The 24311-nt window shown below is 47.7% G+C and overlaps 1 protein-coding gene across 1 annotated transcript in view; it reads right to left on the reverse strand.

The window, feature by feature from the left end:
- Positions 1-12778: 12778 nt before the first annotated feature.
- Positions 12779-24311, reverse strand: part of PAPPA (pappalysin 1) — a 174752-nt gene continuing 163219 nt past the window's right edge. Inside the window, exons 21-22 of the mRNA XM_021551415.3 lie at positions 23905-24003; positions 12779-13100 (exon numbers count right to left, since the gene is read on the reverse strand). Of these exons, the coding sequence (XP_021407090.2) occupies positions 12993-13100; positions 23905-24003 (207 nt within the window). The 3' untranslated portion in view covers positions 12779-12992. The remainder of the gene's footprint in view (positions 13101-23904; positions 24004-24311) is intronic.

The following is a 24311-nucleotide window of genomic DNA, read 5'->3' on the forward strand; positions in this document are numbered from 1 at the left end:
ATCAGATCAGCTCAAAGCTATTGCTTTTTCCTTTTTAAATCAGAACAACAAACCTAGAGAGGGAAGAGAGAAGAGTGTGGGTTGAATTAATCAGTTTAGTCAGCCCAAAGCAAATAGTTTTGTTTAGTTTTTCAGGTTAGTTAACCCTTTAAATCAAACCAAACAAACAGGAGGTGAGTTTCAAAGCAAAAATATTTTGAAACCAAACAGCTGTTCAGAATTTGATGTGGAGAAGGTTCTGCCAGAATTTGATGTGTGGAAGGTTCTGCCAGACACCTTTTTCTTCTTGAGCTAAACCTATTTGCCTGATTTGCACCCACTCAATTCTGATTGTTCCTTCTGAACTTCTCTTTTTATTTTTTTTTTTTTTTTTCCCCTCTTTGGTTATGTCTCTTCATTTGAGCCACATTCATGTGCTTTGGGAAGGACTCCAGCACCTGGGCAAAGTCCTGCTGAAGATCACAGAAAACTTTACTGTGACATTGCAGCCTGTAAGACAAAGCATTGCAGGTTGCCCAAGGTCTTAATTTTTAGGCTAAATCCCTTTTTCTGCTGGAGAGAGGGAGGACGATGACACTGAGGGCTCTGGGCTATAGCCTGGGTGTCTCTGAGGGTTGTACCACACTGAAAACAAAGACCAAGGTGGGGATTATGACACCACCATGTGTTAAAATTTGAGTGCCCAGCACTGCTGCTGCCTCTTCACCATCCCTTTGCCCTTTGGGGGTTGAGTGGTGGCCTTGGAGTTTGGTTGTGGGGGGAAAGGAGATGATCATAATTCGTTGCAGTCAAATGAAGAGTTTGGTTTTGCCTGGTTGGAGCTGCAACAACACACAGCAAAAGCCTTGGAATGCCAGTGTGGGGGTGCCTGGCCAGTGCCTGGGCTGGTGTCAGACCCAGCTGCCCATTCCATGTGCTGCCAGGACACAGGATGTGCACTTTGGGTGAAAAACCCCTAAATCTCCCTTCGGAGCCACTGATGCAGAGTGCCAAGGTATAAGAAAAATCTAAAGCCATTGGAGAATGCCCAAAGCAGGGGCACAAGGACAGTGAAGAAGGGCAGAAGCCATACAAGGAGAGGCTGAGGTCACTTTGTGTGTTCAGCCTAGAGAAGAGGACACTGAAGGGAAATGATACCACATTTTCCAGCTTCCTCACTAAGGCAAATAGAGGTGCAGACACTGATCTCTCCTCTCTGGTGACCAGTGACAGTACCTGAGGGAATGGCATGAATATATGTCAGGGCAGCTCAGGCTGGAGAGCAGGAAAGGTTCTTCCCCCAGAGGCGCTGGCACTGCCCAGGCTGCCCAGGGAATGGGCACGGCCCCGAGGCTGCCAGAGCTCCAGGAGCTTTTGGCCAGCGCTGCCAGGGATGCCCAGGGTGGGATTTTGGGGGATCTGGGCAGGGACAGGAGTTGGGCTCTGGTCCTTTTTGGTCCCTTCCCACTCAGGATATTCCATGATTCTGTGACTATGATCATCCCTCCTGGCATCTGCAGAGCAGGCAGTGCCTCCAGTGCCTGCAGGACAGGTTCCCCCGGACACAGCAGCAGCCACAGGGAGCTTGGCTGGTCCATCCTGCCCCTGCTGCTCACCGGCTGCAGCTCCAGGTGCTTTGAAGCTGTCTTGTTTTCTCAAGGCTCTGGCCCCTCTGGCCCACAGCTGTGCCGTTCCCTGTACTTTATAAACACAGGGGTTTATTTTGTTTTTGTTTGCTTGGCTCGGGGGATGATTCATTTCTCTTGGAAGCCCTGAGCAGCACACAGCGATGGGGAGCAGCTCTGTGGTCTCACTGCAGGCAGTGTTGACCAACCTGAGGGACAAATTGCCTGTGTTTTCTGTAAGGGACTGGGCTGGAGGTGTGACAGGGATAATGCTGCCCCTGGGATTCCTCTCCATTGTGAGTGTGGTGCTAGGTGTTAGGAACAGGAGATGCCAGCCAAAATACAAGGCAGCTGGCTGGCTGCCCCTCAGCATGATTTTCTCCACTCTGACACTGTGTTTTTTGCACCTGGGATGTGCATCCCTCACAGAGCTCTGGGGAAAGGACGGAGCGGCAGCATGGGGATGTTTTGTTGCAGATGGTGATGGAAAGGAGACCTTCAGCTCTGGTAGCCTTGACTGGGAACACAGCAGAAGCACAGGCTGGTTGTGCCCTGGATGCACAGTGCAGCTGTGTCCATTGCAGAGGCTTCGTTTGCTTGTTTTGGAAGGCTGCTGAGGAGCTTTGCTTTGCATCCGTGGTGAGACTGGCTGCTCGTACACGTACATGCACAGAGTGAGTTGTGTGTGAGCCTGTGTTAATATGTACAGAGCAGGTGGAAGAGTCTAGACTTTGGGCTGCAGAGTTTGGTGGCCATTAACATGTCGTGAAGCACACCTAGCTCCCAGATCAAAGCCAGGAGAGCCTCTGGCCAGTGATGCTACCTGGCACAGCACACCCAAGCCAAACAAAACGGAGGAATTCATCGAGGTTACACATCCTCCAGCACACAGCTGAAAGGAAGGGTCTGTATTTTCTCCCTGGAAACTTTGGAGAATGTAACCCTCTGGCTTTCAAGATAAACACTTGTAGTCATAGCCCAGCAATGCTGACAGATGGACCTGTGCCTCATAGTGTACACACACACACACACAGACCCCTGCCACTCCTCTGAGTCCCTTGGGGAAAAGGGACCTCAACTCCAAAGCAAATTGCTGCTTCCCCAAGAGCCGGTTCTTTTTGGCAGCCAATACCCTGACTTTGCTGTGCCTGGGCTTTGGCAGAGTAGGGGTGATGCTGTCCCAGGTGGGAGAGCACCAAGGGGTGGATGAAACATGAAAACAAGTGGGGAGAGGGGCAAAAATCCTCCATGTTTAATAGATAAACTACCCTCATCCATTTGAAAAGCTGAAATTATTTCCCTAATGGCATTGCTGGAAAGGGTCACTTGGCTTCAATGGCTCCTGGGTGGAGTGACCAGGTTTAGGATGAGTTGAGGTCAAGAGGAGAAACTTCTCCATGTGTCTCTGCAGTGAGTGTATGTGCAGGTAACAGCATTGACAGAGCAGCCATGGGTGCATCCTGCACAGCCTGGCCCTACTTCCCCCATCCATGCACCCCAGCACTCCATAAACTCCAGCTCAGCGTGGGGACAGGGTTTTCCTGCAGAGAAACCTGTAAGAAGCGTTCACTGCCACTTCCAGCATCCTATGAGAGTCCCACCGGGCACACGCCCTTCTTGAGGGCACCCAAATCTGCCACTTGTCTGGCAGCTCAGAGCTGGTGACAGCTGCAGGTCCCTCCCAGGGCTGCGTGGGGCTGTTCCCTCCGAGGAGCCTGAACAATCCCCATTGTCCCCATGGCCATTGTTCCCCCGCCCTGGTCCTGGCCGGGCTGCAGCTGGCACAGCACACAGAGGGGCTGATTGTTTGGGTTTCTGTGCTGCTGATGACACACCACTTTGGGACAGCTTCTTCCCACGGCAGAGGCCTCTGGAGTCAAGTGCTGCATTTGCTCCTTTATTTATTTGGTTGGTTTCTGCTTTTCCTCTTTTTTTTTTTTTTTTTTTTTTTTCCTTTAAAAAATAATAAAAAAAAATTCCTTGGTTGGATGGGACTCACTCTGCTGAGGCTGGGGAAGAAGCCAAGGGAGTGTCAGTGGCTGTGCTGTGTGGACATCCCAGGTTCTCATCATCCCAGGGGGTTCCTGTGGGGACAAAGCCTTGCAGTGGCACTAAGCCATGGCAGTGCCCTGTGGTGCCACAGATGACTCAGTAGCCTGCAAACTCATGCCTTGTTTCCCTGGAGGATATAAACCACACGTTGTACCTGCTGGGCCAGGGGCAGGATTAGCTGTGCAGAAGCTGAGCATCATGACATGAATTGATGTGACTCAAAGGAAAACATTTCTGGTTTATTTTCCTAAGCACACATGGCCTGCCTGCCTCCCCATGATGTTAAATCAGGTCCATGGCTCACAGTGCCACCAGAAGGGTGACATGCCCTGGGCAGCTCTGGCCTTGCCAGTGCCCCTCACAGCACTTGGCTGGGGCTGGGAGGAACAAAAATCTGCCAACAGACTCTTGGTTCTGGGCACCAGGAGCTGCCAGGGCTTCAGGGATTGGTTTGAAGCACTGTTGTGCCATGAGGGCTGGGGGGCTTTGAGTGCTTGGGTGGAAAGTTTGAGCATTGCAGTAGTAATAAAGTGTGCAATAAAAAGAACTCCTGTTCCCTTCCCTGCACCTGCCCACCCTCCCATCTCTCCAAGGCTGTTTAGCAGACACTGTGGCATGGAGCCTTACAGAAACACAGCAGCACCAGGGCTTGGGAAAACCCACGATATTAGGGTGGTGTTTGGAAAATAACAGATCTCTGTTACAAGGTGAGTGCCCAATATCAGAGGTGGGTTTTGACATTCAGCCAGAACCATCCCCATATCTCAACTCTTTCATCAAAAAAGACAATGGACTTGAAGCATGAGTAGGTTCACCCCTGTGGGCTGGATGAGGATAAGGGGGAGCAGCAGTGACCTTAGATATGGGGCTCTTCGGTTTCTTTAAAAAAACATATAGCTGGGGAAGTGATTTATAAATTAAAAAACTGGCAGATAACATCTTAAAAGCAGGGTAAGGAGGGTGGCTACAAGGGATGATGTTGCTCTTTGGATTAGTTCTTCATTCATCATAAGCAAATTGATCAAAAGTTGTGAATAACCTTTTATCTGAAAAAAAAATAATCATGAAAGTTATTTTTAACTAACAATCCTCCCCAGGCCCATGAGAAGTCAGCCAAAAGATTGTCAAGACCTTTAAAACTATTTTGACACAGTATTGCCTCACTTGTACTTAAAAAAAAAAAAAATTAAGACCCTGGCCCTTTGGCTGCATTCTATCAGAGAACTTAGGCCAGTTGTTGACTTGAACGATGTAGGCAGCTATTACTCCAATTCAGGGCAGAGGCAAAAATCTGGGGCCATCAGAGTGTTGTGGTAGTTAATGATCAGCAGAAAGCAGAATTCCAGCCTCAGGTCCACTCACATTTCTTCACCTTCCAGATGTGTGTGCTTTAGAAACTGAAAAACTGAGCAGGTGGAATGAACAAGTCCAGGAAAAGGTAGTGCTGGACCAGAAAGGGTTTGCTGAGTTTGTGTGTCAACATGGGTGCAAGCAAGTGAACCCAGGGGCACAAATCTTCCAGCCTGAACATTAATTTGATTTTCAGATATCCTTGTTTACATGGAAAGGAGTTTTTTCATACTTGTGAATAGTTTTCTTTATATTCCAGTCCTCCTATGGAATTTTTTAAGCCTCTGTGTCTTTTTGACATGAAATTTTTCTGCTGTTAACAGCTTCATTTTCCCATTACAGGATGATCTTTAAGGTCCCTTCCAACCCAAGCCATTCTGTGATTCTGTGATTGCCACAGTCACCGATGCCATGGCTGTGAAGCTGTGACTTTGAGCCAGGAGAGGATTTTGCCACATGAATTCAGAGCAATTTCCCCAGCTTTCTTTAGTGATTGATCTCCAGACAAGACACATAACCTGGACGTAGAAACTGCTGTTCTGACTGTGCATCCCAATTGATCCTGGGGCAGTTTTGCACGTGCAGGAGGAGTGGAGCTGAGCAGAGCCCAGCAGGAGCGAGCGGCCTGCTGTTCCCTGCCTTCATGGCTGCTCCACCTTCAGGTCTTTATTAATGCCTAATAGATAGTTCAACACACAGCCAATTGATTTGTGCATTGCTATAGACACAACCCCTTTAATCCTTCATCCTGGGCCTTTTTATCTACAGCATGTGCTATTGATGGGGCTGTGTGTGACGCACTTATGCTCCATTAATAATGCATTGACCAAAGACAAGGATGGTATGGAAAACACAATGCATCCTTGCTCATGAGATTTCTGTCTCTCTCTGCTCAATATGTTACAGTGTCTTTTCACAGGTAAAATGCAAAACATTTTTTTACTGACGTATTTATGCCAGAGTAAAAAAAAAAAAAAGAAAAAAAAGTATTTATTCTCATCCCTCAGTATAATGCCCTCACCACACACAAATTATTGGTGAGCACCTCACAATGCCATGGTCTGGTGGGGAGACTGCAATCCCAGCCCTCTCTAGAGCACTGGAGATTGTTTTATCTTCATTTGTCTGTTTTTTCATGTGTCCAAAGGCTCTGTGCTTCGGGATGTTCAGGTCGCTGGCTGCACATAGTTTGCTTTCAGCCTTGCTTCCCTTCTAAGTAATACCCCTAAGCCAAGGCAGGCTCCCACTGGGAGTGGATTTCTGGATGAACACGTTCTGCATGTGAGGAAGAAGCTAAGCAGAATATGGACAACATGATTTTCAAGCTCTCTCACACCAAAACCTCAACCAGCCTGCCTGGAGAGAAACAGGACCTGAACCCCCTTGGCAGAGCCAAACCCACTGGAGGCGAAACGGCCTCACAGGGCCCTGGCCAGCGCTGCCTCCCTCCACCCACTGCAGCCCCCCGGCAAAACACAGCGGGTTTCAACCCCCTGCCCCAAAAGCAAAGAGCTGGAGCAGGATGCTGAGCAGCTGTGCAGCCAGATGTGCGACCCCACAGCCGCTCACTGGCCAGGCTGGGTACCCCTGTGGGCGTTGCTCAGGACCCGCTCGACCGCAAGCAAAGGAGACGTGGCAAGAGCGAGAGGTCCAGTTCAGAACTCTTTAATACAAGCTTATATTGTTTGTGTTTCTGATTCTCTGTTCTCCCAACATCTGGGGACATTAACCCTCATATGTGTGTGAGCATGTGTATGAAGATATATACAAAATCACACAGTTAAATATTTAAGCATACAAGGTATTATATATTTATATAATATAGAACTTTAGGGTATAGGAATCAACAATGGCAAAATATTTCTGATGAATCTGACATAACTTTTTTTTTTTTTTGAGTGAAACATGACCTGTTTTGAAAGACCAGAGGAAGCTGTTGCTTATTCAAAGAAAGAGAAAAAAGCTGTATAAAGAAATTCTGTGAAAATGATTTAAAAAACATCATGAACCAAAAAAGGACAACTGTTAAAAACTGTATTGAAAAAAAAATAAATTAGATGAACAATTGTGTAAATATAAATTAAAAAAGATGACAATCTTAATAAATAAGCTTTACTATTTACATCTTTATATATTGCTTGGAGACTTAAATTAGATCCGTTAAAAACAAACGAACGCAAAATAAAACCCAAAATTGGAGCAGCAAACGTACAGGCGTGAGGTACAGAATTAAGGGTTGAACTGTATTTTGCTTGTTTCTTTTTTTTTTTTTTTTCTTTTCTCTTTTATACAGTAGACCAGTAGAATTCTTGTGAAAATAGATCCTCAGCACTTCATTGGAGTATTGGTTGACGTGGCTTCCAAAAGGTGCCAAGAAAGATTCCATAATAATAATAATAATAATAATAATAACCATAATAATCATAATAATTATAATAAAAAGATACAATATGATACATAAATATGGAAGAGCAGTTGGTAATATGAATACATTTTTCTCTAGACGAGATCACAGTTTTATTTGTAAATATTACACTGATATATATATAATATTACACATATAATATTATATATATATCACATATATATTTTTATATATATTTATATATATAGAATGGCTCAATCCTGCTCCCAGTGAAGTCAACAACAACAAAAACCTGTGTTGACCTGATGGGAGCAAAATTCAGCCTCTCATCTGCAGACAGGTACGTAATTACAGAGGCCGTACAATGCAAACTCCACAATGGTTCCGATTCCCTCTTGAATTGCTGGTGAAATGTTTTGTTAAAGCCCTGGTTCTTTGCACTCAGAAGATGGAAACTGGTGGTTGAATGTGGCCTCACCAAAAGAAGGAAAAAACCAAAAGACTAAAAACTAAGCCAGAATGGGAACCAAAGACAGCTTGGACTCGTTAGCTCCGCATCTCGACCCAACAGGACTAGAACTACCAACAAGTAGCACCAAGACTCCTCACTGAACACCTGAAGCCAACCCAAGCTCTTGAGTGTGGCCTCAGAGGAAGTGACTCTCATTCTTAATGAATCTTGGATGTGTAGATCCGGTGAAAAGGGGAAAACACAGTTTGCCAAACGAAGACAGAAACAAAACATTAAGCCTCGCTTTGCTCCTGCTAAAAGGAACAGGGGGGTTTGAACCCCCCCAGGTGGCAGGAACAGCCCAACACCAAATCCCTATTGCCCAAATTGACCATAGCTCCAAGGAAAATACATCTTGGGCCACCTGGACCTGCTCCTGCTGATGTTCTGCTCATGCTTCCACTGAACTCAGTGGTCAAGGTCCTCCAGGGAAAGGATACTGTTCTTGGGGCTTTGGTACGCCCACCATATAAGGTCACCCAGAGGCAGGAGTGCTGCTGCACCCTCAGCAGGGAAGTGGCCCTCCCCAGAGGATGAGTAACATGGAAAAAATCTAAAACAGATCAGCTCAGCTGCACCACTGAGACCAACATGGGGCCCACAACCATAAAGATATCTAGAGATACCTAGAGCATATCTCTGTGAGGCATGTGGTCCTCTCCCAGTGATATGAACATGCCCATCAACTCTCACTGGGGCCTCCAGGGATTGGGCAGGGGAGGGCAAGATGCTGCTGAAAGGCTGGGAATTTCCAGATGCTGCTGAAAGACTGGGAATTTTGGCATCCAAAATAATTCAAAGGCCAGACTTCCAGCTCTGAAACCCCTCTGGGCATCCCAGCCTTGGCTGATTTCACCCCATCTCCTACTGTCTTCTAATGGGCACAACAGGCTGGAATGTGGGAAGGTGGTGGTCAGCACCCCGCTTCCCCAAAGTGGGAATTACCTGTCTGCTCAGGTAGCAGCTTTCTCCTTCCCCCTTCACCCCAGTCTCTCACAGCTCTCCGGGATTCAGACTGTGCAGTGCTTCTGAGTGCAGTAATTAGAGCACAGTGAAATACTGATTAAATGAGTATGTACAGTTGGATAATGTAAAAATAAGCACAAATACACACTTAGAAAAATAATCTGGAAAAAAAAATAACAAACTCCACCCCCTCCCTCCCCCCACAAACAACAATATACCAGGGGATAACCCCTTAGCCTTAGTTCCTGGACTTATCACAACACACAAGGAAAACAAAACCAGACAATGTTATAAAACCTCACGGTACTTCTAGGGAAATCTACACTTAGTATCTAGCTCTCTACTCAGCTGGCAGAATCGGTGTTTTCCTTTCAAACACACAAAAATAGGCTTTGCTCTTCTTGGATTTGGATTATGCGGGTTTTCTTTTCTTTTTCTTTTCTCCATTTTTTATGGGTTTTGTTGTTTTCTTTTTTTTCTCTCCTATTCCTCTCTGTAAAGCCTCACACATTATTTTTTTTTCCCCCATTTGAATCACTTGCAGCAAAAAAAACCTTTTGTTGGCTATGGGGCTTTCTTTTCTCTCTCTCTTTTTTTTTTTTTTTTCCCTTTTTTTTTCTTTTTTTTCTTAGACACAGGTAAAACCTAAAACAAACCGACAGTTACAACCAAGTGAAACTGAAACTAGAAGGGAGGTAGCTGGAACCCGATTCCAAGAATCCTCTGGTGCCATCCTCCTTTCTCAGCCTGGGGGTGACAGCGGAAGATGCAAGAAAAGCAGGAGGACACCAGCTCAGCCTGTCTGCGAGATGGTGGGGAGGGAGAGGGGTAGCAGCTGATTGGAGTTTCCCACCCCACCGTGCACCATTCACCGCTTTCTGCTCCAGCCTTCCCTCCTGCTGGCCATGGACATCCCCCACAGCCTGCTGGCCCCACATAAGGTGCAGCCCTGGCTCACTGTCTGTGACAGAGAAAATCTTGGCACTAATGTGAACTGGATTTTATGAGCAGCTAAATTTCACCAGCATCAGCAGCCTCTTCTCTTCCCCCAAGTTTCTGGTTTGATGTTGTCCTGTGCCGCTGGCTCAGCGGGTGGAGTGGGGGTTGATGTTCCTCTCACCTTCCACCCGCTGGCCACCACAGTCACGGAAGGTTTTTCTAGGGCTCCACTGGGCATTTGAGGCCCATAAGTGGTAGATGATGTGAGGATCCAGCTGGCCTTGCCCAGGGTTGGAAGCACAGGGGACAAGACCTGAGCATGTGTCCATTCCCCACAGCTCCCCTCTTGGCATCTCTCTGGGTGCTTGGTACAGCACCTGAAAATGCAGAGGGGATTTGCCCCATTGGAAAACCAAAAACAACAAACCATTGGATTTAACATGACTCAGAGCAGAACTTTTTTCCACTCCTGATCCTATCAGACCTACTGGAGGAGATGGACAGTGCCAACATAGTAGTTAAAATCAAAACCAAATAGCAGCATGGAAAGCCTGCCGGTGGAACAGGGAGCTGGGGCACACCAGGACTGCAGGAGGGAAGCTGAGGAGTGAGGCTGTGCTGGTGAGAAGCCACTCTGCCTTGAGCTGAGGTCTTCAGCTCAGCAATCAGGGGCTGGCCCTGGCTGGCCAGGGGGGCTCAGCTGGCTTGAGCTCCTGTGAGCCCACAGCAGCAAGTGGCAATAATGCCTGTACAGACCTGTTTCTCCTGGGCACTGTCCAAGTGGGGAAAGCAGATGGGAAATCTCCTCCATCCTGGGCTCTGCACTGGGAAAGGCATTTTCAGGATGCACTCAGGAGCTGAACTGAGGCTCCCTGCTGGGATGAAACCCAGGTGGGATGGAGAGGGGAAATCGTGCCAGGATGCCTCATTCAGGATGTGCAAGTGTTGTCAGTCTGAAAGGCTTTTGAGGTTGTGAGCTCTTCTGATAGTCTGGGTGGCACATGAACAAACTGCCAACAAAACAGGGAAGGGCAAAGGGACCAGAAGGAAGCAGCAACCTTTGCACAGTTATTTACTTCCCGTATTAGTTAGAAGGCAAAGGGCAAAAGTGGAAGCTTATGCTACTGCTCTCTAAACTGGGGGATGTTCAGTCTAACTCCATGGCAGGAGCCCCAATCCCACTGCACCTCCCTTTCCAGGACACTCCTGCACAGAGGGAGCAGAAACGTCCACACAGCTCCCACGGCCAGGCCTTCTCTGGGAATAGCTGGAGCTTCACAACAGAGAGCTCCTCACCTTCATAATGACAATCCCCTCTCCAGGCCTTTACTTCAGTTATTGAAATTCTTCTCTGGTTTATTCCAATAGAAACAACCCCAACAATGAGTAGCTAGAACCTGGCTCCCTGCACCTACTATACTATTTTTCCATTTCTAGTTCTCCAAATCATTTTTACATCTATCTCCATGACATCTGCACCTAAATGACCCCTGCCCTTACCCATCTACCTTGCTCCAGTGCCTAAAGCAGGAGTTAAAAAAAAATCTTTTTTACTTTACCCAGTAGATCGTGCAAGTCACAACAGTTCCAAGGAGCAAACAAACTTAACACTGGGAGGGATGCTCTTTTGGATGTGTGCTCTTCTTAGCAGGAGCTTGGAGCACATGCCCAAGCCACACTGGAAAGATCTCTGGGATTTCCCTGGGATGGGCTGCAGCAGCAGCAGCACTGGATGCCCTGGGTATCTCAATGTAATGAGCCCTGTAAGGAGGGGGATCACTGAGGGTCTGGCACACGCTCCCCTCTGGGCTGAAGCAGGAGGATGACAGGGAAGTGTGAGATCTGCTGCAGCTAATGCCCTTCTTTCTGGAAGATTACAAACAGCTAGGCTCCTGGTCTATGCCAAGTGTCCGACCCACTGATCTGGCAGCTAAATACTGACAAATATGGCCGAAATTCTAATACTGTCTCCTATGGGCCTTTCCTCAGAGCAGATGTCTCCTCCCCCTCTTTCCCTCTCCCAAGAAAACAGGAGCATGAAGCAGCTGTCAGAATCAGATCACCATAAGAGTGGGATGGAGGAGGCCTGGAGAACCACTTGGCAGGGTGGAGACCAGAAAGCAGATTCCTTTGGCTGGCTGGTGTCCTGTTTTCTTGCCCCAGTGCTGAGGAAGAGACCAGAGGGTTTGAAAGGCAGGTTGTAGGTAAGCTTTAAGGCAGACTGTTTGGTTGCATGGGGTTGTTTTTCACCCTGTCCTGACACAGTAAGGAAACTATTTGTATGGGACATAGCAGCAGGAGTAGCAGCAGCAGACATGCTCAAATGACAAGTGTGGGTGTGAGCTCCCCTCTCTGTGCTCGTCAGAAGCAATCACCCATGTTCCTCAATGCCAGTCCTAAGACTCCCCACTCCCTCACTCCACCACGGGACCACCTGCCCAACTCCACACAGAAACGCCCAGAAGCCCTGTAGGCTACAAGGGGGCTTTTTGTTGGCTCTGAGGGCAGGGGGAGAAGGAGGAGCTGTACAGAAAAGCCACTGCAGTCTGCTGAGCTGCCTGGATGGAAGTAGCATTCCTGTGAGGAGCAGATGCATCCCTCATCTCGAGCTGGCTGGGCACCTGGCAAGTCACTTGCCAAGAGGCCCAGCCCTGTGGAGATCCCACCCCGACCACAGTGCCCCGAGCATGCGATACCTTGGCATTCAGCATCAGAAAAGGCTCAGCTTGGAGTCCTCCAAGAGCTCAGCCTCTTCCACGAACGGTCTGAGTTGTGAGTGCTGGGGAGGGGAAAGTGTTTTTGTGTTGATCATAATCTCTCACTCTTTCTCTCTCTCTTTCTCTACTTATTTCTATAAATATGTGTACATAAATAGTTTGTTTCTTGCCTTGAATCTAGATATGAACTGTTCAAATTAGGTGGGCATAACATGCTGTTTTGATACATGAAAGTCATCTTGACTTGACTCTTGTTTTTTTTTTTTTTTTCTCATGATCACCATTTATGATATAATTAATACATAAACCCCTACTTTGAGTTCTCCTTGGGCAAAAATTAAAGGCAGACTGGTTGAATTCTAAGGGTCCCTGGTGCAGAAATGCCATCCAGTTGAGCAGCTAAATGTTAAAAACGATACCAAAAGGGATGTGGTGTCTCTCCTAGCCTGCCTTGAGCAGTGTGGTCCTCCTTTCCATGTCACTTGGCTTTACCCAAGACTGAAGCCACGGAGGTCTTTCTGGTTGTGCTCTTGGGCGTTGGGGTCCCGGCAAGCACACTCTCCTTGTAGGTCACAGGACATAGGAAACGGTGTCACCTGGGAAAGAAGCCAAAAACACAAAGGCATGAAGGAAGGAACACACCTACAGCAGCCTGGAGAACAAAAAAGGTCTCTGGGGTGAAATCCTCAGAGATCAGCTGCAATCTTCACTCTGTTATTTTTTACAGTGATTTATGTTAATGCTGAGCTGGTGCTGCTCAGAGGTTCCTAAGGGTCTGTGGTTTGGGTGCTGCTGCTTTATTTAAGTCCATTTGTGCACTTGACTGTGAATGTTCTTGGGTTCAGTTCCTCAGGAGCAGAACCAAACACTGTCTCACAGATCAGTGAAGCTGGAGTCCAGCAGAGACTTCCTGGAACACCTCTTGTGTTTGAGGTCAGGAGACCCAGCTAAAAGACACTGAGGCTCAGCAGAGGAATGCAGGGGGAGACTGCTGCATTCTCCATCTGTCATCTCTCTGTGACCCCGCTGGAGAAGTGTGGGAAGGAGCTGAAACAACAGCCTGTGAAGCCTGCCCACTGAAAGCTGACTTGGGCCTCTTGCATCACACTATTTACCTGCAGAAAAGGTAATAGGACAAGTGTCTCACTTGCCCTGAAGTGAATTCCCAAGAATTTCTCCCATCTGCACAGACTGAACAAATGACCTCATTCCCCTCCTTTACACTCCTTCCAAGGCAGTGCCACAACCTGTTCCAATGTTCCCAGCAAGGGCTGCACACACTGTGTCTGCTCCCCCTGGCTCTGCTGCCACACGCTCACTCTCCCTTTCACAAACACTTTTCTCCAGGCTACGAAGCCTGAGTCTGCCTGTTCCCTATGCATCACCCACAGCCCATCTAGGAATGCAGGCCCAGCATTGTGCTGTCATCTCCATCTAGACCTTCCACACGAGTCCCTGCCTGTCCCTCTCCAGGATGCCTTTCTCCTGACGCACGCGATTTGGGAAGGAGGGGTGTGGAGCTTTATTTCACAACTGGGTAGCCTAAGGCAGGGACATGCTGACAGAGACACTAAATAGCCAACGTTCATCACCAAATCAGGGCTTAGAGAGCCTCCCCCCTTTGCATTTGATTCCATTCACAGAAGACCTGACCCTCCAGGTGGAATAGGGTGATGTCTTTTCTTCGAGCTATGGTCTCGGTTACTTATGAACTAAATAACCAGTGAATAATCTGAATTTACAATTGCACAAAAATGGGGATTGCAAAGAGAAGAAAGAGTCCAAACAGTTAGAAGCTAATGAATCCAAATAACTGGCAACTGAATAAGTTTATAAACTGCAGAAAACAATAGGAACTTAAGGGTCACTTGATCCAACAGAAGCCAGCCTGAGCAGGACTGTCTCATATCACAGTGTTATGAATATTCTTAGATAGGAAAACAGAGAAATCTGTAAACAATGGGGCTTGGGGAGGAGGCTGAGGAGGGATTGTTTTATGACTGAGTTAAAATACTGGAAAGGAAAAAGATACATGCAAAATAAAAATTGAGTTTTTCTGTTCAGTGTAGAAGGAAACATTTTGGTTTAGATTATCTGCTACATTTCAGGTTTGACCTTTCCTTTCAAGACAAACAAATAAAAAAGGCTACTTCACAGCAAAAGTTATGTCTTGAAATAAAAACTTGTTTCACTTAGAAAATGCTCAAACAAAACATTTAAGTATGCCTGGAGTTTTCCCCTATTTTCATTTTTTTTAATCCTGAATCATTCAGTTCAATCTCGATTTGGCAATGACTTTGACTTAAAAAATCCTCCCCGATGTACAATGAAGCTACTGGTTGGAGGCGAGACCTGGGAACCTGATTCTTTCATTTGTCTTGATCAAGATTTTCCTCTCCCTGGCCTGGGTTCCCTGTGTTTGCCTGTAACAACCTGAAAAAGGAGATTAAGTAGCCCCTTCATTCAGAGGAGAGACAGGGAAGATGGATCCACACTTTGCATTGAACACAGGTCAGCTACACACCCAATTGGGCCATTTCAGTAAAGTGTCTGGAATTAGTGGTGACAGCCTACTGCACTTAGTCTCTGCTGCTGTCCAGGCTTAAGCAGGATGTGCTGCAGGCACAGAGATCCCAAACATGCTCCCATTTCACCTGCAGGAACATCGGAGCCAGGAGAGAAAGGTCTGCATGGCTCTGTCTCCAAACCACCAGCTCACATTCCCCTCACCTACTTTCTGCTGAAACAGCAGCCTTAGACACCCAAACTGGCATGAGTTTGATGTTGCCTCAAGTGCTCTACCTCCTTCACTCTCTCTCCTCCCATTTCTCCTCGTGAATCCCTTGTTTTCCTCTTTGCTTTCTCACAAGCTGTGCTCAGCCCTGGAGCGACCTGAAAAGGTGCACGTACGAGACAGGATTCCTGCTGCACTACAGCCAGTTCCTGGGGAGATGGAGCAACCAGAGAAGAAATGTCTGGCTGTTTATTGTCTCCCAACAGTGGTCATGGATAGAAGAGCAGAAGCTTTCTCTGAGGCAGAGCTGTGGCCCCCAGAGCAGACAGCTTTGTGGCTCAGCAGCAGTTCCCAGCAGTGGGTAGCCTGATGGAGAAGGGTTTCTTCCTGATCAGATCAGTCTTATTCACTTTATGTCCCTTATGGAGGCTTTTTATGCAATTTGATTTTTACTGTGCTATTGTCCAGATGAATTGTTTTGTCTTATGGCAGTGAGCTCCAGAGATCAGTTTCCTATTATGTGAAAAGGCAGAGATTTCTATGGTAATAAGCACAGACACAGTCATATTAGACATGACAAAATTCTCCAAAAACTTAGCAGTAATACCAGGTTTTCCACTTTAAACAACTTTTATAACAAATACACATTTGAGTTCCCCAAGGACCTGATTTCCATAGGTATTTAGGGAACTTAACCCACACACAGAATCTGCTGGGACTGTCTGAAGTACCCAGCTCAAGGAAATTGTAAAAGCCCTTAGAAGAAGGGCTGTCTGTTGCCTTGGGCTCACACAGTGACAGCCTCTGGAGTACACGGCCATGAAATAGAGCTGCTGGATGTGCTAGAAATAATAAATGCTGAGCCTTTCACTGAATGATAGCCCATTTAGGTGTGGAACCCAGATATACATACTCCAAGATTAACTGCCTCTTTTCTTTTTAAATAGGTCTCTGAAAGCCCAACTCATTACCAGAATACACGACCTGCATAGGAATTTCCAGATAGACCCAGGGTAGAGCCAGGAGTAAGGAGTCAGATCCTCTTCCTTCAAAACACCAAGCCCTGCATTTCACCTGTGTTCATCTCCCCATGTAGAAAACCCAGAAAAAGTCTAGGAGGGTGAGAAGAAAAAGCTAAAAAGAAAAAGTTAAAAATTAAACTTGGAGCCTGTTTTTGACATTTGATAAAGTAATGCAAGATACTGTATCCTCAGACCAGCTAAAGGAGATTGAAAAAGACATAAGTGAAGAGCACAGCTCCACACACCTACGCACAAAGCTCTTGGAGATGATCCAGAACAGTCATGGCACTGGATCAACAGCGCTCAGGGGAATGTGAGTCACACCAGAACCACACTGGACCACAGACTATCCATCATCAAGAGAAAAGAGATACAACCTCCATCATTCCTGTCAGCTGGAGTGTGCAGGACATGACACATCCTGCTCTGAACGTAGAGGAGCAAGGGCAGCAGGTGTGGGCTCACAGCTTGGGCGGGAGGCTGGCACAGACACCCAGGTGTAACTCACGGGGGATCCAAAACACCTCGACCGACTCACCACCATTGCTGCACAGTGCATGACCTCAGACTTCCTTCTCCACCAAGGCATGGGAGAGTGATGAGACTCTGGATAAAGTCAAACTGCCTCTTAGAAACAGGGCTAGATTTGTTCCCAGCTGTGGGAACAAAGGCAACAATGAGACAGAGCAATGCAGAGCTGGGATGCAGGTCATGGAACGAGTGAGAGGTCATAACTCCTCACTACATGCACCTATCTGAAGAGGCTGGTGACATCCCAAGGCTGATCCCCGCTGAGAAAAGCCAGTCTGTAGGCCACTGGTGGGAATGTTGACAGGAGAAATCCCAGACTGGTAGAGGGAGGGATGGAAAACAGCTCTGCAAAGGCTGTGAGCTTGTCCCTCACCGAGTCTGGTATCAGGCTGACCTGGCTGTGCCTTCTGCCCGTGCCTGGGGTTGGTTCAGCAGCACCAGGGCAGGCAGGATCGGGCCCAGGGAGGGGGGAACAGGGGAGGAGGGCTGCAAAGTGTTGGGAAACAGGCTGTTGTTAGATTTCAGCCCTGAAGTGTTTGCGAAATCTCCCAGACAGGCCTCACTGGGGCTGAGGAGGCCCTGCTGCAGGCAGAGCCGGGGCGGGCAGCGTGGCCTGGGAGATAAGTGTGGCAGCCTGTGCTGAGTGTCACAGCCCTGTGCCTCCCCAGAGCCGCCCAGCTCAAACACCAGGGACTATTCTGTTCCCTGACAAGGCCCTTGTGGGATAAAAACGCATCTTGGAAGGGTCTTCCCAGTGGTTTTCAGCATTGAGGTCACCAGTTTAAGATAACGGAGCAAGAGCGAGCCCCCTTTAGCTCTGAGTGCTGGTATGTGGGTTCACACCTAGGGCACTGCTCCAGAGGGCCTGGGAAGACAAAGCTGGCAGGAAACCTCCTTTCCATGCAGCACATGCAGTTCTAAAAGCCTGAGTTTTTGTTAACTACCCCTCCATAAACTGAACATTCCCCCAGTGAAACCAGAAAGTGCGGCGTATCGAGTCGTAGCTCAGCTGAACACAACAGATGCTCTGCTCTCTCCATCGTGTGCAAACTGGGAGCTGCCTCACCAGAACCAGTGGGAGCAGGATGGCCCAAAGCCAGCAGGGATTCCCGGGAAAGCCCAGCCCGCATGGATCCCGCATCCCCGCCTGCCCGCGGAGCAGAGCGAGGGAGCCCGCTTGCCAAACCACACGGAGCTCAGTTGCTCAGCAATCAGCTGTGCTTCCTACTCTCGTGCTACTGATTGTGCAAACATGAATGCAATTAGTCTAAATAATCACCAAAGATTTAATAGGAGCCAGACCACCCAGAGGCCAAATAGCTGGCGGTGGAGCAGGGAAGGTTTGTTCGCTGTTTTTTGTAACACTTGCTAATGAAGTGAGGTCGGATAGCAAAGCAAACACCCTCCACCAGCACATCCCCTGGGAATGCCGTATGTTGTGGGAAGTCCCATGTCCCTTGAAGCCAAGAACAGTTCTCTCAGGATAGGCAACATGTGCTGCTACCATCACTGCTTTTAATTTATTGACGCCTGGAACGCCTCCCTGAAGGATTATGAAACCAAGCTCTGAGCCCCAAAATAAGCTCCCATCCCAACCAACCCTGACTGGAAACGCTCCTCTCACACGGCAAACAGCTACAGCCACTGAGCCTGTGACCGAGGGCTGGTGGGGAAGTGAGTTCACCCACACGCTGGGGAGAACCCGCGTGCTTGGAGTGCTCAGCCACTTCCAGAGGCATGAAGCAACACTCAGCATTGTACCCTGCCTTCCTCCCTGCTCACCCACCATTCATTCTATCTCCCTGGCTAATTATAGAGCTGACAAACACACCCAGCTGGGGACAGGCGAGTAGTTAGGAGCAGCACCGTGGCAGGAGCATCAGTACTTCTGGATAAAGAGGATTTCCTCAGCTGGGGTGGTCACTTAAGCTTCTAATGCCTCAAAACTATGTTGTGGCAATGAAGAAAGATCTGAGATTGCCTAAGAAGGTCTGTGTTGCAGTCAGAGAGTTGGGAGAAGGTGCTTATTTCTCCCAAATACCAAGAAGTGGTTATTTCTGTTGGCTTAGGGGTAGGACTGCAGAGTCATCCCTCCCCTTCCTGAGGAGACAGGGACAGCTTTTGGAAATCCCTGCTGGAGCCAGCAGCAGCCCCTCAGTTCAAAGCTCCTTTCTTTAGGCCTTGAATTCTCGGCCATAAAGTCTCTGAAGAGGTTTTGATAACTGGCCTATCTTTTAGATAAGCAAAGCTTTGGATAAATCCCACACAGCCCTCTATCTACCACAAGCCCTCATTTGTTTTCCGCCAAGGCACTTGCTGGTTTTCCTCTCCAAGGTGTTGGACAGAAATGTCAAGAGGCTGAAGGGACAGGACAATTTTTCTCTTTTTTTACCAAGTGCTATGGGGCGAAGCAGTTGAAGGAAAACCTGAGTGATAATTGAGTGAGGCAGGTTTTTCTCACGGGAGCTGTAGGTTTATCCCTTATGCAACAAAAAGGAAAGGCAGAGAGGAAAGACAGATGAAAGTTCACCCTTACAACTGGCTGAAGTTGAGGGAAATTTAAAACAGCAAATTCAGTGTATTTAAATCTACAGGGATCAGACTGCAGGACCTTCAAACAGGTAAATCTGCAATCCCAGTCTGGAACAAAGTACGTAAGCAGAGCCTAAAGAAAGAATTTCTGATTTCTGTGAGGCCTTTCTAGACAGTCTTGTCTAGGGAAAACTTATAAAAGGGCAGGGGAAGAAAAGAAGTGGAGGAGACAGTTACTGGAGAGAAGATTTCCTGAAATGAATCAGAGGAAACAGCCAGAGCCTCTCCAAGCAATGCTGCACACCCCACAAGCTCCTCACCCGTGGCCAAGAGCCCAGAGACAGCCAGTTATGCCCAGGTTATTTATTTCCCTCACTCTGGCAGTGTCACGTATGCAATGTTTTAGAAAATAGCATCTTCTTTAATCTGCAGCAGGATACAAAGCAAGAAGCAGCTTCCTAGAGCAGCCAGGCAGAAGGGAGCTGGCAACCTGTGCTGGGTCAGGAGGGGAGGAAGATTAAAAGGAGATGGGATTTTGCTTTGTCCTTCACGGAAGACTTTATCCCCTCCAGATACACAACAGAAGCTTTCTCTCCCTTGGAGGTTGGCTGGCAATGGCCTTCCTGTCTCTCAAAGCTGCTCCTGGGTCATGAACAGGGCAAGCTGTGAGCAGCACGGCCCCATCCCCTGCCCCAGCAGCAGATCTGCCATCAGCCCCCTGCTCCCCACACAGCTTGCCCATGTCCCCGCTTCCTTGGGTGGCACTTGTCCCTGTGCCAGCCCTGGCTTCTCGCCCGCTGCAGGGCGACGCTCATCAATTAGCGCACAACAAATAATTAAGCTGATGAATGTCTCTTTTTTCCTGCTTTCTGACTGCACTTGCCTCAAATTTATGCCCAGATTATGACTGAATTTATTCGTTGCCACTTGCAGCATTCAAAAGAGGCCTTTAATGATTTCTTTTAAGCTCTCCAGCCTGATTGTGAACAGTGCAGGGCAAATACTCATTATTTCCTATCTAAGCAGCAGTGCTGATTAGTTGGTGCTTGGTCAGATAAGTCACACTGCTCCATTCCCCGCTCGCTGACGGAATCCACAAGGTCATTCCCTGCTAATGCTCAAATGCAGAGGGAAAACATGGGATAAGCATGGAAGTCCCTTGTGCATTTTCAGGGCAACAAAACAGGGGCGTGCAAAGTCTCACATTAAGTACGAGGGCTCGGATTTAAAGCAAACTTGGCTTGAAGCACTTTGCTTTCAGGCAGCCTGTTCACAGCACTGTGTGCAGCCCAAAGTGTGTTTGGGAGGGTAGTGGGACTGCAGTGAAACTTAAGTCTTGACAGTTTGTGGACACTAAAGATCTGAAGCCAGCTCTTACTCGACTGTTAACTCCTGAATCTTCACATGGTGCAATGTTAATCTTCAGCCCTTTCCCAAAATAATGTGTGGAGTTGCTATGTTCTCTTAAATGTGAACCATGTGTCACCTCAGCAATGGCTGCTGTGGGGAAAAGATGATAAATCTAAAGCTTTTAAAATGTCCTGTGACATTTTGGGAGAAAAACAGGTGTTGCATAAATGTTGGACATTTATGGGCAAATTTGCAGGGGCTTTAAAAGACTGACACATCTGCCACATAGTATGTAACCCTGAAAGAAAAGGAGCAAAGCAGTCTCTTTCATGTGTCTAACTCTCTCTACAACCGTATGAAAATACATCCTCATCTGGTATTGGAATTAACAGAGCTGGACTCGCCCCTCCCTATGTCTCCTCCAGGTTTTTGGCTTTTACACCCAATGTGTATTTTAAAACTGTGCCTTTTTAAGTAGGTGGCAAACTGTGCTGGAAGGATTTGGTATGCGGAGTATTTTTATTCAGCTCCTTTTTCTCTCACCTTTCATTGTTTTTCCCTTTGGAATATCTCCTGTAATGCTCCACTCATAAACCTCTTCAAAGGGAGGGCTGTATTTGAACAGCCTGGCCTGAAATCTGGTCGCAGTCAAAGGCCTCAGATGGGAAAATAACTGGGAGAGCCAAGCCCCACGGCCCCACGGCTGCTGCCGCAGGTGTCGGCAGCCGCTTTGCAGGAGCGAGTTTCTCCTGCTGCCTCCTTGACTCTGACCCCACAGCCCCCCTGGATGGGTTATTATTCCCCCTTTTACCCTATAAATGTAATAAACTGGGACTTAGCATCTCGCTTTTAGTGTGGAAGATCCAAGGAGAAGGTGGTTTTCCTCACTTCTCCCAGGCGTCTCATTCAGCTCCGGGAATGTTGCTGGTGTTTTGGGAGAGGAGACTTTGGAAGCTGAATTCATGCCAGATATGTGATGGGCTCCATGGCTCAGCCCTCCACCTGTGTGATCTCCATGATGGGGGTTTCTAAACTGCCAGCTGGGGCAAGTCTAATTCCCCAGTCACAACGATCCAGCTCCCAGTGAAATCTGTGAAAGCAGACTTATCTCCAAAAAGCTACAAAACCTCCCCTTCCATGGAGAAAATCCATCAGATGTGTGACCAGCTGCCCATCTCTGACCATTTGCCCTTTGCATCGAGCAGTTTTAGCACAGAAAACAGCAACCCACTGGGCTACAAAGTGCTTCCCCTCCTTGGGAGGTCACTTGGTTTCTGGGTGGCAGGGAAGCAGCAGATATTTTGAGCATGAGTCGCCTGGCTGGTAAGCGTTCACAACTCTGTGCAGATCCCACTTGGTCTCAACTCCCTGCCCAGCAATAAATTCTGCTCCCAAACGTTGATCCTACCCCTCCCCACCCCCCTCAATTCAGCTCTCACATCCCTCGTGTTTCAGTTGTGCCCTTAGCTCCTGTCTTGATGGGGCTGGTTTGGGTCGGTCCCCTCCCAGGCACCTCGCTTTTGTTCTTCTGACACTGTTTGGGATTTTTCATCGCCTGCTCTCCAGCCTGCAGGCAGTGAGATAAAGTTTCCCAGGCAGGCTGTTTTGGGAGGAGAAGACCTACACCATGCTGAGCTACCGGGCACTTCCAGCTCTGCCCTCCCGGCTGGTGGGAGGTCAGCGAGCAAGCTGTGCTGCTGTTGGGCTGCTCCTCCCAAGGAGGTGGAAAATCAGCCAGAGACAGGAATCTCTTCTTGGAGACAACTGATGAGCCACTGTCTGTCATCCTGCTCATCTTTTCAGTGGTTGTTTCACCAGGGAGCCCCTTCTGGGGTCTCCATGACCTACTTCACCGGTGGGAAAAAGAGGAGCACCCCTGCCTAGGCTTCCCTGCATGTGGCTCCCAGGACTTTTTTTCAAATAAAACACCACAATAGAAGGGAATGTTTGTCCAAAAAGAGCACAGCTAGGGAAACAACCTCTTGCCCTGCATTTTCTCCAGAGGAGAAATTAACTCCTTCCACTTACCAGGGCATGTCCATCTCCCCCATTGCTCCCAAATGGACCAGAGACAGCCCACAATCCTGAACCAAGGAAAAGAAGTGACCAGACAAAGCTGGCTTCTCTGCAGAGAGGATCTCCTTCCTCAGCTGGGTAACGTGGATGGTGTCATATGTTGAGCCCAAGCTCCCTCAGGTTTTGTTATTTATTAATATGTATCAGATACTTAATGCAGCTGGATTTTTCATTCTGTTCTACACACAAATCTGGAAGATAAGGTAAAATATTCACCTGCCAGAGGATAAAATTTGCTTTATTTCTGGGGAGGAACCTAGTTCCAAATCCCTGCTGGTTAGAAGCCTATAAAATGTTGTACTGCTCCAAGCCACAAGCCCTATCACCCCAGTCACTGTCTCTAACAGTGCTCAGAAATGTGTGTTAAAGAAGCAGAAAAAGGAGGGATATGTGTGGAGGGAATCTTTCCCAGGCTCAAACAGCCAAGGATTCAAATATTCCTCAGCCAGAAACTACATCCAGATCACAGTGTCTAAAAGCCACTGATGGAGCAAAGCTCCACAAATAGGCCTGTTCTTTTTTTGACTTAAAATATATTTTTGTTCTTAATAATACTCTGTGGCAATGCATTCTATTACTCAAACACACACTGTGCCAATAAGGATGTTCTTTTGTCTGTTTGGATCCTGCTTCCAGGAAATTACCACTTCACCCCCTCACTGTTGAGTGATAAAAACCAGTGGATTTTACTTTCCTAAGCATCATCCTTACCTTAAATAATGATTTTATAGATCTGTGTCACTAGCTTGTCTCTTTTTGCAAGGCTCTGCTCTATGTGGTCTCTATGCAAAAAATATTTGACATCTCCACCCAGCCCTGCTACCCTGCTCCACATTCTTCTCTGTCCACTCTAGGATGGGACAGTCAGCAGCAAGCCAGGCACATGTGGATACACATGGATCAAAGAACAGATCCACAACGATGCTTTCCTTGTGCTCTCTCCTATTTTCCTAGTGACTTCTAACCTTTCATTTACCCTTGGAGGATGAATGATAAATGAACCAGCAAGAACTCAGTGCCTATGGTGAGTTGATGCCTGGGCTGAAGGTCCTTCTGAGGACCTTTCTTCCTTTCTGGAGCAAAAATAATTTATTTCCAGGCACAAAGCAGCATTCAATAAGGAATTCCCATGAGAAGAGGAAGGGGCATCCCTACCTTTTTGGTCTTGACTGTTGAGGCACAGCAGTCCCCACCATCATAGTTGCAGAAGGCTCTGTTGTTGATGGAGTCACAGTAGTTGTCCCCCATGAAAGGCTGAAAAAGGAAAAACCAGGAGAAGGCTGAGAGTGGGCACATGGATAAAATGAGCCCCTTCCTTTCTCACCACAGGGTGAGAAAGTCGTGGCTGGAGAAGAGAAGGTTGTGTAGGACTTCACAGCACCTTCCAGAGTCTGTAGGGGCTGCAGGGGGACTGTTCATCAGGAACTCTGGTGACAGGACAAGGGGAAATGGCACATTGAAAGAATGGAAATTTAGGTTAGATATCCAGAAGAAATCCCTCCATATGATGGGTGGGACCCTGGCACACAGAAGCTGTGGATGCCCCTGGATCCCTGGCAGTG

The sequence above is a fragment of the Lonchura striata genome, chromosome 22, assembly GCF_046129695.1.
Source record: "Lonchura striata isolate bLonStr1 chromosome 22, bLonStr1.mat, whole genome shotgun sequence".
In the NCBI taxonomy this organism is placed as follows: domain Eukaryota; kingdom Metazoa; phylum Chordata; class Aves; order Passeriformes; family Estrildidae; genus Lonchura; species Lonchura striata.